General features: G+C 38.7%; 1 protein-coding gene across 9 annotated transcripts in view; it reads left to right on the top strand.

Moving 5' to 3' along the window:
- NEO1 (neogenin 1) overlaps positions 1 to 15,760 on the top strand; it is a 208,409-nt gene that overhangs the window by 122,032 nt on the left and 70,617 nt on the right. For all 9 annotated transcript variants that reach the window (XM_042803981.1, XM_042803980.1, XM_042803983.1 and 6 more), the window contains exons 6-7: positions 9,862 to 10,016; positions 10,863 to 10,983. In XM_042803981.1, the coding sequence (XP_042659915.1) occupies positions 9,862 to 10,016; positions 10,863 to 10,983 (276 nt within the window). The remainder of the gene's footprint in view (positions 1 to 9,861; positions 10,017 to 10,862; positions 10,984 to 15,760) is intronic.

Below are 15,760 nucleotides of genomic sequence, written 5' to 3'. Positions count from 1 at the left end.
TTTTCCTTCTATTGCAGTATTTATGTTTTAAGCTCTCTTATCCATTTGAGGTGTCTGATTACATGACCATTTAATATTGCCTTTGCTCAAATAACTGAATCCAGGACTTCCATTTTTCTCTTGGAGCCAATTTTCTGAGTCATTGATCATTTTCATTGCTTTCTTGTAAATCAGAGTCCATGTTTTTCTTGAAACGTAGTGCTCAAGTAACACGGTCAGCTGAGGCATTAGTGATGCTGGATGGAAGAGGAGTCTCAGGAGCTGCTGTTATACCTCCTAGTACAATCAGTTCTTTTCATACCAGTATGACAGTGGGAGTCCTGTTTAGCTCATGGTCTGATCTGTGATAAAGTCCTTGTTTCTCCGACCTTTTTCTGCAAAGTTTATTGCTATTGCTTCCTATTCCATAATTGTACAGTTTATTATTTCTCCCTGAAAAAGAAATGCACATTTATTGAATTCTAGCCTGACATTTTTAATGTACCTTTTAAATTGATCAATATAATTTTACTTTATTATTGTTCTGTAGCAGTCATCCTTATCTGGTTTCTTGGTAGTTGTATATCACTGAAATTTTTTTTTTTTAGTTCCTGCTTACTTGAGGGCTGGCTTCTGAAGACTTAGTTCATACTGTAGCAATTTCTGAATGAAATATTTTCACCATAACTGTAAAATATTTGTTTTCAAATTAATTCAAATACAATCTGGTCATTCCTTGCCCTTCTCCCACCACTGAAATCATATTTCCATGTAGTAGACGTTTCACGATTTGTGGAGGAAGCTATAAAGCACCAGATACTGCCCATGAGCAAAACCATAGAAGAACATTTAAGTGCTATTTGGACCTTTTCACCTGATGAGCAGAACCTTACGTAGTCTACCAGAGATACCATTAGCAGAACAAAAAAATAATCCCTTTTTCTCTGCTTCATCTGTTAAAAAAGTGGAGAAGTTTTCATACTGGTCAGGATGCCATAGGCAGAGAACTATTTATTTATAGGTATGCTAGCTTTAATGTTCTAAAATATAAAAAAAGTCAGTTGTTTACTTGTTAAAAACAGACACATGCAGTCATTATCTTGCTAGGTAAGAAAAATAATATAATGTCACTATCACAGAAACTTTCATCTGCAGTTTCTGTTCGTAAACTGGAACTTTGGGTTTTGCGCAATAAAAAATGCTGTGCATGTAGTAGTTTGCATTTTTATAACATTTTTGTGTCCTGGTACACTGATTTATTTTATTTTAAATATTCATTTGGCAATTTTCTATTCTGTGGATACTTCTCTAAAAATGTTCCTTTTTGTCAGCTTTTGTTTGCTATGCAAATTTTCCAGCTACATGTTTTAAGGATCTGACAGCCCTGCTCAGAGATTGGGAAGACTTTTGACTTGCCTGCAACATAGTTTTGGTTTTTAAATCTCTGTTTTCAGAGTACTTATCCATATACCTTTGCCATTTTTAAGGAAGACCATTATAATTACTCATTTCCATTTGAAGTGTAATCTCCTTTTTTTTTTTTCAGGATACACTTGAAGAAAACCATCTAATTTGTACAACTATCATAGAAACATAGAATACCAGGTTGAAAGGGACCTCAAAGATCCTCTGGTCCAACCGTTCTTGGCAAAACCACAGACTAGACAAGATGGCCCAGCAACCTGGCCAGCTGAATCTTAAGTGTTGGGGAAAACTATAGCATAGGATTAAGAGATAATGGGAAATTCTGCTGTCAAACATCTGTTTATGCATTTTATCTGTTTTGGTGGAAATGGCAGGAGGTGAAGGATGTCATATCATTTTGGATCAGAATAAAAATTTTGGAAAAACATATTTAGAAGGCCAGTAGGCTTGCTAACTAGTTTGTAATTACACTTTGATGTTATGAAGCAGAAAATATTTTTGTAGACTTAAGTGACTATAAGACACAACTGAGACGTTTGACAACTATTGCTCTCACCTTAATGGTTTAATGTTCTAATTTATCCTGAACTTGGTTTATTTCATTGTTTGCCTTCTGATACTTAAACACTTTGCCTTTGTTTTTAACATAATGGGTCGGTTGCATGGGTGCTCCCAAGCACTATGATAATACAAATAATTTGAAACCTTTTCATCAGTCTGCACTATTTGTTGTGCCAGCTGGCTGACAGAAATTATTTGGTTTCAGCTAACTGACCAAGGAAGTTGCTATTAGTTTAAATAAAATGCACATTGTATGTAGTGCATTCTTCTCTGGGGTTAGCACTGAAAAGCAAACTTATCCCAGGCAAGGACATGATGTCCTGTGGCCTGATTTGGAGATGGAATTACCCACTACAACACGCTCTAGTTTGGCAAATTTCCAAAAAAATACGAAGATTTTTAAATCCTATCAAACATCTTATTAAAGTAGAAGGGCTTGACGCTTGGCAGGTAGATTTGGAGAAGGTCTTATGTATTGCAGTGATACCACTACATGTGTTAATACTGGTTTGAGGTGTGATTGGATAGATTAACAGGGTGACCATCATATTACAGAGTTACATCCTTCTTGGAAACAAACTTGCAGTTGTTAAAATTAAGTTTATCTTTACAAGGATTCTAATAGGATTTGTAACATATCCTAATGGAATATCTTGTTCACCCTTGGAGGAGAAAATAAAATTCCTCTGGGCTTACCATTTTAGGCTCATATGAAATGAGTTTTATAGTAAAACATCCAGTTTAAATACTATTGGTAATCCTGATTGTTAACTGAAATACAAGACAGGGATTCTGCCAACAGCACCTGTTGTGGTTTAAGCCCAGAGGGCAACTGAGCACCACGCAGCCACTCCCTCGCTGCTCCCCATCAGCAGGATGGGGTGGAGAAAATGTAACGGGCTCGGGGGTTGGGACAATGCCAGCGAGGGATGACTTGCCAGTCGTGGTCCACGGGCAAAAGACAGAATCAGTTGGGAAGAAAGAGCATCAATTTAATTTGACCACCACCAATGTACCAATCAAATCAGAGGACAGCGAGGAGTATAAGCAACTCTTAAAAACACCTTCCCTCCCGCCTCCCCTCTTCCCGGGCTCAGCTCTGCTCCCGACCTCTCTACCTCCTCCCCTGCCATAGCACAGGGGGTGGGGGGTGCACTCAGTTCATCACCCGTTGTTTCTGCCCCTCCTTCCTCCTCAGGGGGAGGACTCCTCACACTCTTCCCCTGCTCCAGCAAGGGATCCTTCCCACGGGAGACAGTCCTCCAAGAACTTCTCTGACATGAGTCCTTCCCACTGGCTGCAGCCCTTCCCGAACTGCCCCAGCGTGGGACCCTCCTGCACGTTGCAGGCCTCCAGCATCGGGCTGCTCTCGGGGTCCCGGGCTGTTCTCGGGGTCCCAGCCTTCTCCAGACGCAGCCCCCTGCTCTAGCGTGCCGTCCTCCACGGGCTGCAGGTTGGCTTCTCCTCCACCAGTGACCTCAGTGGGCTGCAGGGGCACAGCATTTCAGGCCTTGGGCTGCCTTAGACTGTTGAAGAAGTTGTAATGCTGCTTCAGTGTGCAAAGGGAATAGTCCTACAGCAGGGTTAATGCATATGCTTTGTTTATGCTGTAGAAAACAGCAGGTGACAAAACGTATGCATCGTACTTAAAAAGGAAATTTAATCCTGGTATGAGTTGTCTTGTCAGTTTGTGATACGGCGATCCTGGGAGCCTGGGTTTTACTTCAAGCTGCTCGTTGCTAGGACAGAGTTGCAGGTAGAAGATGTTCTCCTGACTTAGAGATGGTGCTTTTCACCACTCCAAACTTACCAGGGACCTGTGTAGACTAGTCAAAAGCAACTTTGGTTAGTGGTGCTAATGAGTTGTAACTTGTGGTTAGGGAGGACCACGAAGTGGGTGCTGCACCTGTGCTGTGAGCCGGCATGGTATACACACAGGATACTTCATAGCTCTAGGGGGACTTAAAGTTAACAGTGGAGTCATGTCTGCAGGAGTTTGGTGAATTGATGGGAACAAGGAGGGTAATTCATCTGCATGGAGCAAGGAGGGTGATAGAGGACATGGGGAAACAGCAAAACAATGTAATAGAGATGGTATCTACCTCTTACAGTTAATCATGTGTATGTTGGCTTTGTCTGATGCTATGCTTGGACCAACAGCATATTTATTAATGCTTGTTAAAAAGAGAGTAAGTCTTTTTAGTTTGAAATCTGTGTTTCTTCTGCATCAAAATGAGACTATTCTTACGTGCTTCGTGTGCGACAGACAGTGTTTTAAATATATTAGGAAGTGAGATAATGGTGCAGCTGCCCATCCTTTGAGGAGTACTAGACATGTAATGCCTAGTTATCTTGTGGATACTTTTCTAAAAATCATTTCAGACTTTTAGATTTTTTTTCTTATTATGGTGGTCTAAATGGCCTGCCTGCCCGAGGTCACTTCTCTGCTTCTGCAGGGTTTTCCTTGTTGCTCAAGTCTGATTATCAGTAGTCACTGCTTTGACACCGTTAGGTTTTTCTGCCTCTTTTTCGGGAGCAGTGTGGAGGGGATTTGACTTTTGGGAAAGGTTAACATGCATAAAAATGAGATATTATCTAGAATAGCAGCATTTGATTTGGTTATTGTAAGAGGAGGTGCATTGTTCTTGTAACCAAGAAAGTTGGAAGTTCTGATTAGTTATTTGTGCAGAGCTTGAATTTTTCATTTTCTTGTGTAGTTACAGCTCAGCTTGATGTTTCAGGTTTGAAATGGGATTGCAAAACCAGAAACCTTTGTTCTTACGTCAGGGATTGTAAAACTGAAAGGAAAGCTCTTCAAGAGATGGAGGACTGAATATAATTAATTTCTCTCTCATTTGAAGCAGTACAGATGGCTGAATTGAAAATAGATTCTTTCAACTATGCCCCTGAAGGCCACAAAATTTCTCTCTTAATGAGGGAGAACAGGCAAGAGCTACTGACCACTGAACAGACATTTGAAGAAGCAGTTGTTCTGTAAAGTTCAGAATAAATGATGCTGCTTTAATACTCTCCACATAGCTATTCAAACGTTTCTAATCTTTGAGTATTTAAAAAACAATGCACAGATAATGTGGTTCTTTGTGAATTCACCATGTTGGCTTGTGCTGGTGCAGGAAGATGAAGACCCGAGCTCCAGCCCCGTATGGCAGTGTGTTGCCGTTCACCACTCTTCTACCTGAAGAGATGGAGGAGCAGAGACTTGGGGAAATTTGTTTCCACTTCCTTGTGATCACCTGTACTTGTGGAATGGGATGCATGCCCAGCATCCGTTTCTGCTTCTACTTCAACTTGGGTGCAATTCCTCTTGCATACGTGTAGTTACTCAGCTCTTCCCATCATTTTAGAGCCCTTGGCTTAAAAAGAACATACTATTTTTCAAGTATTTCACCTTTACTGGGATTTATCGTAGATGCTTGAATCAACTGCTGGTATAGATTAGGGTTTTTTATTTTCTTTTTTTGGATCACTGTTATGATCAAAATATTTTGTCTTTTAAATCTCCAAAAGTGTGGAAGGTACTCTTGAATAGGGACTCTAAGGATACCACAGTGCACGTGAAATTCTGTGCGAGCATCTTGCAGTTTAAATAGTTGTTTGAGGGCTACCAGTAAGAGGGATGCAAGAGTGGGCTGAGCTGCCAAGTCTTCTTTGAAGTTTAATTGTCTGTTTGCTAACAGAACACATAATCTTCCATTACAAATCTTATTTTATATGGTAATTGGCTCATTTGCTCTCTGGTTATCAATTTAACTTCTCTGCCACAAACATCTGTACTTGCATTGTGTTAATCTCTGTGAATGCTTAACATTGACATAGTTAAACTATAAAAGTGTATTTTAAAAGCATTTTTTAATTCATTAAGTGCAAAGTAATTGATAATAAAGTGAGCACTTCTCATATTATTATCCCTTGGTAGGCAGCTTGGCATTTGCTCCATAAGCCAAAAAGCAAAGTCACTTTGAAAAAATAAAGTGTTTCAAATTCTTAATCTCCTAAATAAATAATATCTGAGAGCAGGTAATAGGATATCTATTTCAACTTTAATTTTTGTGGCAAAAAACCCTTGAATCTTATGATTTAGTATTAATGGCTTGTGGATGATGCCTCAAGTTAAAGCAGTATCAGTTGCTAAAGGTATTTGTGTGCTTTCCAAATGTCTTCGTAAACAGTGTAAAAAAACAGAAGTAATCTCAGGACTTTGCTCTAATTGTGTTTCAGATGTGATGGTCCATCAGGTCCCTTGTGGTGCTTCTCCCTCCTTGTCCCTCTCTATCGTCCCTCCACCTTTCAGATTAGCGACGGTCATTCCCAAACTACTACTGTTCTTTCTTCTGTCGTTCCATTTTGGGTGTGCTTTTAAAAATCTACCTATTTTCTGCTAGGCAGCGTGGAAGTCTCTTACCCAGTAGGGGGATGTTGAGGAAAGTCTAAACTGCTGGCAGTATATTCCAAGAGGAAAATATGCAGAATACCACTAGAGACATCTGTCTCCAAGAATTTGTGATAGGATCCTCCCATCATATAGTCTGTGCTGGGCAGACGACGTGTCTATACTGTGGAGTAGTGACTTGCCCTTTCTGATGCTTCTGTTATGGAGGGAAGGTCTGCTGTCTCCTCTGTGATGTTTATGCTCATCATTTCCCAAATAAAAGGATGTCTGTATATGCTTTTGAAACGGGTAACTATTAAACACACAGAAGTAAATGGAAACTTGATAAAAATGTGGTTTAATTAACGGTAAATTGTATCATAATACTTCTTTTGTAAAGGCATTCTTGAACCCAGAGCAGCTATTTTTTGTGCTGAGCTGCTCCTGATTTTATTGAATTTCTCTTAAATATCCTGTTTCTCATCATTGAGTTTTACAGTGTATCTACTCAGTCCAGCAATTTGCATGTATTTTGAGGTCATCAGGTGAATTTTTTTGCACCAGTTTTGTGCTTTTGACGGTGAAAATTACTGGCTTGTGTTTACTAGGATTCCTGTGACAAGTTTAGTGTGTGGCTAAGGAATTAAGCGTTAGCCTGTAATGACCGTTATGAAAATAGGAGCATCATACATTCACGGAGAAACTAACTTTTCATGTTTCCAATTTTTATGTTCCCTTTTTTCAACTATGTAAGCATTTGAAGAATCGATGTGTATGTGTATGTGTGTGTCTGTATACATATGGAGAAAGAGATTGAAAGGAAATGAGAACATAAACTATTGATCAAGCAGACTGGAACAAAATTACTCATTAGTTAAAAATGGCTAATGATGAGAGAGCAATGATCTATCACAGGCTGACATCAGTATGATGCATCTAGAAAAGGGCAAATACAGTAGTAGAATAAATTGGGCAAGATATTTGCTCCAGTGATAACACTGTATTTATGCCATTTTTCAAGTCACTGGTGAGACATATCTGAAATTGCATGCAAATAATTGAAACTCTACAGGCTACAAAGATTAATTCAAACTAGAGCAAATACAGAGGGTCTGCGAGGAGGGTGTGGGTGACTTGTCACACCAGAACTAAGCAAACATGACTTGGTGAGCCTGCCAAATTAAAGGCTGGGACATGGGAAGGGAGTGAAGAAATAGTTCAGCTCACAATAAATAAAAATGCCGAGGATAAATGCAAGGGAGGATTAAAAATTTAAAGTAAAAGGCACAGTTTTCATAAAGAATATGTAATAGAAATTTGGTCACAAATTCAGAAGACAGTTTCAAATGTCAGAGTTATATATGGTTGTAACAACCATCTGATACAGATAGTAAGTACAAAAATATCTAAATCATTTTAAGGTGGAGTTCATGGCGTGTTTGGTAAATTTATGGAAAGATTCTATGAAATGGATGTCTGAAGTCATAGGCAAATGGACTCAGGCCCATGCAGATTTTTGCTCCTACGTAAGAGAGTTCAAGCACTGAATATATATGTACATGTTTATGTAGTTTCTGGTATAGTTTTACATAGATTTTATCTGAGAGTTAAGCCATCCTCTTACTCTATAAATAAATATTTCCATTTGTTAATGCTCTCTACTTTATAATCTGAAACTTGAGGGGTTTTTGGAAAGCTGCTTGCCTCCACCTATCTGTTTTTAAAAATATTAAATCCACCTACAAACACTTACAGTCATTCCACAGGAAGAAGGAAAGCATGATCTAGTATTCCTTATTCCCTAGCATGAAGTAAATCCCATTGATAGGTGAAGCGTGTAAAATGTTTGCCTAAACTCTGTAGCCCTCCCATATTGATTTTTTGATAAATATTAAAGGACAGAAGGCCGCTTTTGACTTTCCTGGAACTTGAACAATCAGACCTGACAACATAAGTAAGCAAATCGCCCTTTTGTCGGTGAGTGTAGTAAAACCAAACAAATAGGTGAATGTTCTTCATAAGAGATGATACTCAAATTGTATGTGCCTGCAAACGGCTGCTCCTTCTGCCACTAAGCTAAAGCAGCAGAGAGTCTTTGTACGCAGCTGGGGGCTTCTTAGTGGCACATTTGTTGACAGAAGATTTTTAATACGTCTGCGCATTAGACAGTGTGGGGATTGTATTACCAAAAAATTCTGCATCTCTGAATTTTTGTGAAATTTAAATATCTTTAATTAATCCTACTCTGAGTATATAGGACATTTAAAAAGGCAGCCAAGACCCAGAGATAACAACTTTGGTACATGTCTTAAATGAAGAACCTTTCTGTTTTACTGTGTTATACAATACACATCTTTGGTCATACGTATCTGTAATACTTTATCAGTATGATCCAAAGGGGGGTATGTGTAGTCCTGTACATAGTGGTTCTTGGGCTTCCACAAACCAGAGAAGGAAATCTTTGGATTAATACAGCACTGTCTACTTGATAAGCTGAATTTCTTCACAGAAAAACAAGACATTGGTACCCTAGGGAAAGTTTCATCTTAATTTTGTGTCCATTCATTTTAAAAAGTCTTTTTTATATAATTTTAGCTTTTGGTTACCTACTGGCTTCAAGTATTGAGTACAAAGAACTCTGTAAAATTTCTGTTGTATAAACCGCAGAGTTTTGTCTGGATAAACAAATTGTTGCTAATCATGATATACTCTTGTATAACGTAGCCTGACTGCACCTACCACTGTTCTGTGTTTTATGGAGCTCCAGAAGGACTTACTGGGCATCAAAGCAGCATAGATTACTGAAAAAGTTCTAGACAACTATTTTAATCATAGCCTGACTTTTTAATTTCTAATCTAACTTACTATCTTTCCATTTTACAAATTAATAAACTTTGCTGCAGGAGGGGGTGGTGGCTTTTGTCAAAGCTTTCATCGTCTTGCTGGGGAGCTTATCCCACGAGATTATTTGTGAAAGGGGTGTAAAACTGTTGCACAATTAAGCACTAAATGATTTGCTCAGATGAACTCTGAGTTGGTGAAGGAAGAGTGTGAATGATGTCTAAAAACCACTGCCTGCTGTGGTCTCTTTAGCATGCAGCAGCATGCCTACAGCAGATAAGAGACTGCAGCGTGTTCGTCAACCACGGAAATATTTCTTTCCAAATGGCATCTATGTGTCTTGATTTTAAAATACTTTTTAACTTTGCACTTTATATATCTTGGTTGGATTTGTTCTTTCATGTATTCTCAAGAGGTCATTTCAAATTAAAATGGCTGGCTGTTTAACTGGCCCAAATGTAATTTTGAAATAACACAGAGCTTGTATCAGCTTCTATCAAACCCTGATCTGAAAATTTCTGCCAACATTCCTACTGTTAGTGCTAGAGTCCCTGAAGCCATCTTTTAACGTGTTGAATCTTACCATAGCTTTTAGTACGGGCACAACTGATGTGTTTTTGTGAATGCTAACACCATCTTTTGTCTTTTTTCCATTTTATTTGAAGTTCCTCCTGAATTTCTGAAGCGGCCCGCAAATATTTATGCTCATGAATCTATGGACATTGTATTTGAGTGTGAAGTGACTGGAAAACCTACCCCAACTGTGAAATGGGTCAAGAATGGCGACATGGTGATCCCAAGTGACTATTTCAAAATTGTCGTAAGTATACTGCGCATTTTGCAGATTTTTAAGCTGTTGACCTGTCGCTGTTAGTCCTCTAACACACACGCATGGGAGCTACATTCTTCTATGGGACCAGCTTCCTATTTTTGTACTGTTGATGTGTGGGACCTGGAAGAGAAATGGTTTCTCAAAACCTTGAATACTTGGTAATTAAGTCATTTTACTGAACTACTAAGGCATGTTGCTTATATCGCATGAGTTGATTTCTTTGTGGCTTAGATTTTCCATGAGACACAGGTGCACACACAATGACAAAACGCACCTTGTTGGCTGAACCTGTTAAAGTGTGAGCTCGCCATGAACACTGACTGTGCTTTCTGCAGCCGTCTGTGATCAATGAAAATTACAATTTCAAGCAGGAATTTAAATGGAAATATAACTGAGTTGTGGATCAGGAGTTTTGGCACACCGATACTTCTAGTGGGAAATTTTAGATGTAGTGAAAGTCATTATTGAGACACAGTTGAGAACTTAATGGTTGTATAATTGGGTATACCTGAGGTTGTAGGATTGTAACAGTGAGCTATGTGGCTATATTCAGTGCTTAAAATATCGTAAAAATGGCTGTGGAAATGTTATGACCTGCCAGTGATATGTGATGCTAGAAAATGATAGCCATTAGTGAGAGCTTCTGCTGCTTTTTGATACCATATAATTTGAGGATTCAGTGCAAGAGAGATGAAATCTGATGGGAACTCCAAATATACTATTCCATGTTACTGTTCAGAAGTTTCTACTGCCATACTAATGTGCAATAATAACAGCATTGTTTTTGCAATTGCAGCCCATTTTTAAGTGTTGCATTTTTCCTCTACTCTTCAGAAAGAACATAATCTGCAAGTTTTGGGTCTGGTGAAATCAGATGAAGGATTCTATCAGTGCATTGCAGAAAATGATGTTGGAAATGCACAGGCTGGAGCCCAGCTGATAATACTTGACCTTGGTAAGATAAACCATGAGAGTAGAGTGCCAGAAGATGGGAAGGAACAATTTCAAGGGACCATTTCCAGATGATGTGTTATAGATATAACTCAGCTAGAGTAGGATGTTCTTTTTAAAATCGTATGTGTGGTTCAGTGTCATCTTCTGTACACTTAAAGTTACTGAGGAGAAATTAAGGAGATCTATAGGATTCACCAGGTATTATGGAAAATAGGTAGAAAATATTCAGTGCAATAATAAACCATAGTCAGAAATCTGAAATGCTGTTGCATGCTGTCAGATTTTTTAAAGAAATAACAGGATAGTCGAAATGAAAACAATCGCTGAAATTGCAAAAGTGAAAAATAAGCAATTATGGAGCACACCGCAACTGAAGTATTTTACACCAGATCATTCCAGTGCCAGAAGCCTTTTTTCCTGCTATTAGTTTAAAAAGTAGTAAACTTTGTCGTTTTTGCAAACTGCAACTGCAAATTTTTTTTTTGAGCTGCAGCTGCAGTTTAAGATAAATATTTGCTTTTGTGTTCTGGTCAGTGGAATTACTAACAGTGCTCGCCTTCTTGCAGTGTCCTGCATTGCATATTTTGGATGTTAAGAGAGAATAATTGCTGTTATGATTAAAGACCTACTGTCTTCCAGAAAAAAAGGTAGTACAAATGTGGTTGCTAAGGCATCATCTTGTTTTGCTTTTTCAGGTCACGCATTTTTAAAAATTAATTTCAAAGAGCACAAGGAAGCAAGCCAATAGTAAGAGGGATGAGGGGAGAGATGAATCAGACAAGAAAGTATTAATTTTGTACTTTTGGGAGCTTTTGTGTTGACTCTCTTTTTGGGGTCTTAAATTCTAATTTCTTTTTGATTTTAATGGAGAGGATTTGGGAGAAACAGTCTTATGTATGGTCAGAGGCATGATGTAACTTCACACTTGCAATTTTAGCAGGTGTGAATCTGCTAGACATGGTTTTGGTGTTCAACACACAGAGAGAAAACTGTTATGAGCGTGCCATAAAGAGAGAGATTTTCCGTTTCTTTTCTGATTGTTTTGTAGAGTGGTTGTGAGCTTGTAACTTCTTCTGAATTCTCGTTGGGATATGGGCATGTTTCATTGCTGGCTGAAGGCATGCGTGTACTTTCCACAACTGTTTGGGGAATGAGAGGTGCCCTCTACTGGATTCAGTAGCTTTAAGACTCTAGACCTGTGGGATTTCAGCCTCCGCGTACTGTTAGGCATCTGGATCCAGCAATGGCTTACTGTCATCAGGTTGCCAGAAAAACTATTAGAAGTAATTTTATTTCTGCTATACGCATGAATCACCTGAGTAGTTTCCAGATCTTTCAAGCGGAAGCATTATTCCATATTTTCCACATTTGAAAAATACTGAATAATTAATGTACTTGGGTTTTGAAGCCCTGCCCAAGCTTGTACTCTCACCCAGTTCCCAGTAGTGGTTTATAAATTACTATTACTGTTATTATTTTAGTTCCTGTGGTCTCGCTTTTCTTCCTTTCCCTCCCCCGTTGTTTGCCCAGTGGTTTCTCCTTCCTGTTCTGCTCTGGCAACCTGTCCTGTTACACTAAAGGACTTTGCCTTATAATTCTGTCCTTTTTCTTTTGCATGCTGCCAAAGGATTATGGATGCAGTGTTGATGGAGTCTTATTTCGGGTGTAAAGATGCACTCCCGAAGTCGTATCGTTCTGTTACATGGCCCGCAGTGTTTTTAACAATGCACCCCCTGCGTAACACTGATTAATTTTAGTTGTTGGTTTCCAACAGTAGAGATAACCACATGGTACATCACTGAAAGGACATTGTTGTTGTTGTTGAGTAGTGACATAACAAGTAGTGCAATTAGGAATGAATGTGCTGTGTCTTAGTAGTGATATATGAAAACTAGTATACACAGTTGAAGAAAATACAGATATTTGATATTTTAATACCTTCTCACAATATATGAACGGCAAAGAAGGAAACAATATTCAGGGAAAGAAGGTGAAGGTATCATATAGAGTAATTCTTTCATGACGGCTATGTTGGTATGACAAAAACACTAATTTGAGCAAAAGTATGTTGAACACTTCGATTAATAATTCAGAAAGCTTTTTTTTTTTTTTTTACATACCTGATGATGAGAAATACCTACTTTGCCAATTCGAAAAGTAATTTCAGTGAAAAAATGTCGATTAAATGTTCAAAGTTATTCCCAATTAGCAGTGTGTCCCTTCCCTTGCTGTTCTGTTTTCTCCTTCCTAAATGGAATTGGCAAACACCTGACTGTTTACTATTTCCCGTTAGCCTTTTTGCTTATCATATCAAAATGATCTTTAATAAATTAAATTTAAATTAGAAAGTAGAAGCCTGATTGAATTTCTCAGAGAGGCTGCACGCATTCTTTATGGGCCAGTGTTGCAGAAATGGACCGAGACTATTGTGTGGGCATCTATAAATGGACTATAGCATTGATTGTGGTATAATTGACAGCAAGGAAGGAGGTAGTTGGCTGCCATCAGAGTTGACTTTGAGTAGTTGGAAAAGGCAGAGTTAGTCAGACTTTGAGGGAGATATGCTGAGGAAGGTTAAATAGAAATAAACCCCTAAAACTGTTGGCACTTTGCATATAAGATCAGAACTTAGTTTTCTCTTCCATGTATCAGCTTGTTTCAGTCTAAACCCTTCATATGGAAATGGTCCAATGTGCTGGGTTTTGCTGCCTAGAACATTGCTGCTTTATCCATAGCATTATTGAAGTGTACTGTAGGAGTTTCTGAGTAGTCTGAAAGTAAAATGCCACATTGTATTTTCTTCAGTCTTCGAAGGTAGCGTAATTTTTGAATACAATAGGCGTAAAGTATACAATGTGACTATCCACTACAGCGAAAGAATTTCTGTATTTGGACATAGATTTCTGACTTTGCAGGAAGCAGTAGTTCAGTGCTGTACCTTGTCTTCTGCACAGTGACAGTTTTGGTGCGTGAATGTGAGTGAGCGTGTGTTGTGCGTGAGCGTATGTTGTGCGCAACCACACAGACCAGTATATATGCAGACTCTCATCTGCTAGAAGAAGCTTAATATAATTGTTGATCAGACAAGTTTCTTTTGGCTTGGTCTTTTTTGTATTTGGAGTGAATTCTGAAAAGCTTTCATTATATACAGAAGTTATTTGTGGAAAACATTAAAACAAAGAATTGACTGCTAAAAAAGTTAGGGTAATTTGAAGGCTTATTGGAGTGGCTTTTTATTTTCAAATTTTGTAATTCTCTGTTAAATTTGGAAAAGAAGACTGCACTTGGAAATGGATTGGCTGCACGTAGTCAACAACTTCTGCTTTTTTCTGGAGTATATAAAAGAATTGTGGCATTGAGAGAAGAGATTTTTAGGACAACTAATCATAATTGAGAAGATTGAAAGGGAGAGGAGAGGAGTTAGGGTTCAAGTAAATGGTCTGAGTTAAATACTCTTCTCCTACCAGTATCCCCTGCACATAACTTTGGGAATTCTGCAAGAGAGTTGAAAAGCATCCCATCTGCTTTCCAAATACTAGGAGATTTGGAACCGTGTCCCTGTTTTTCAGATAGTATCCTTCCCCTGGAGGCTTAAGTACCTTTGGGAATTTCACTGGCGTTGTGGCTCTGCTGCCTGGTCTGCCTTTTAGGGAGAATTTAAGAACTACGTAAAGAAAGGGAAGTACCTCAGTTACCACATTCCTCTGCACTTGCCCTCTGCCAGCGTTTGGCAGTCTTGATGCTCCCCTCTGTGCCTCATTGATTAGAAGATAGGTGGGGTTTTTCTTATATCCTGCAAATGCCACCACGGGGGCCTCCTGCATATCCCATTGAGAGGAAGGACCTTAGTCGTGCCTTGGGAATGACTTCCTCAGCAACCTCAAAATCTCTCCCCTCTCCTTTTTCATGGGTCAGCCTCTGACCATCTTAGTTACAGATCAGATATACTAGTATGTTCAATTATAACAAAGCTATTTCTTGTCAATGTTTTTACAGCATTATTTTGTGTGGTCTCTGAAGACCTCGGTAATGGATACATTTGGATTTTCTTTGTGGAGGTTAAATGCTAGTGACAAGTCTGAAAAATTCAGCCAGGACCTGTAACCTGGCCTTTTCCAGTGTATCTGGCATTGCTCAGAATTGCCATTTGGGGACTGAAAAAAGAACAGGTGGTAATAAGTAAAAGGAGGTGCCTTTGGGGGAGGGAGGCAGATGGTTCCCTGTCACCTCTGTGTGATAGGCACTTGACAAGTACTCAGGCACCAAAAAAAAAGGAGTGATTCTTGAATGCCATATAAAGAAAAATCATAGACTGTAAACAAATATGCCACGTTATTTAGAGAACAATTTCAAAACATTATTTGAGATGCACTGTATCACCTTCAAAATTCCAAAGTAAGTGTAGTTTACTGCGTGATTCTCGCACTTTTATACTACAAAAGTTAGTATTTGCCGTTCTGTGCCATACTTGTAAGTTGTATAGGAGTGAGGTTTTCAAGTGAATGAGTTGAATATGCTGCTGGTATCCAGTAATACAGCATGTCAAGATTTTTGTAGTGGAACTATCCATTACTTTAAACGTAAATTTTTCATTAAAAATAGTTTATACCCAAGCAAGGATATCCTACACGTGAATTAATATAACCAACATGAGAAACAAGGGGGAGGAATCAGAGGTCTGCATGTAATTGCAGAGCTGTGGGGCATTTAGGATTAGAGAGATGTCTTAGGATAGCCGCAGGGAATGGATACAGCCTCTTTCACAAGAACGAGGCAAG

This window comes from Tyto alba, unplaced genomic scaffold (assembly GCF_018691265.1).
Source record: "Tyto alba isolate M040663 unplaced genomic scaffold, T.alba_DEE_v4.0 Super-Scaffold_41, whole genome shotgun sequence".
Taxonomy (NCBI): Eukaryota; Metazoa; Chordata; class Aves; order Strigiformes; family Tytonidae; genus Tyto; species Tyto alba.
Note: the sequence above shows the minus strand (reverse complement) of the source record. Positions and strands in the feature narration are given on the sequence as shown.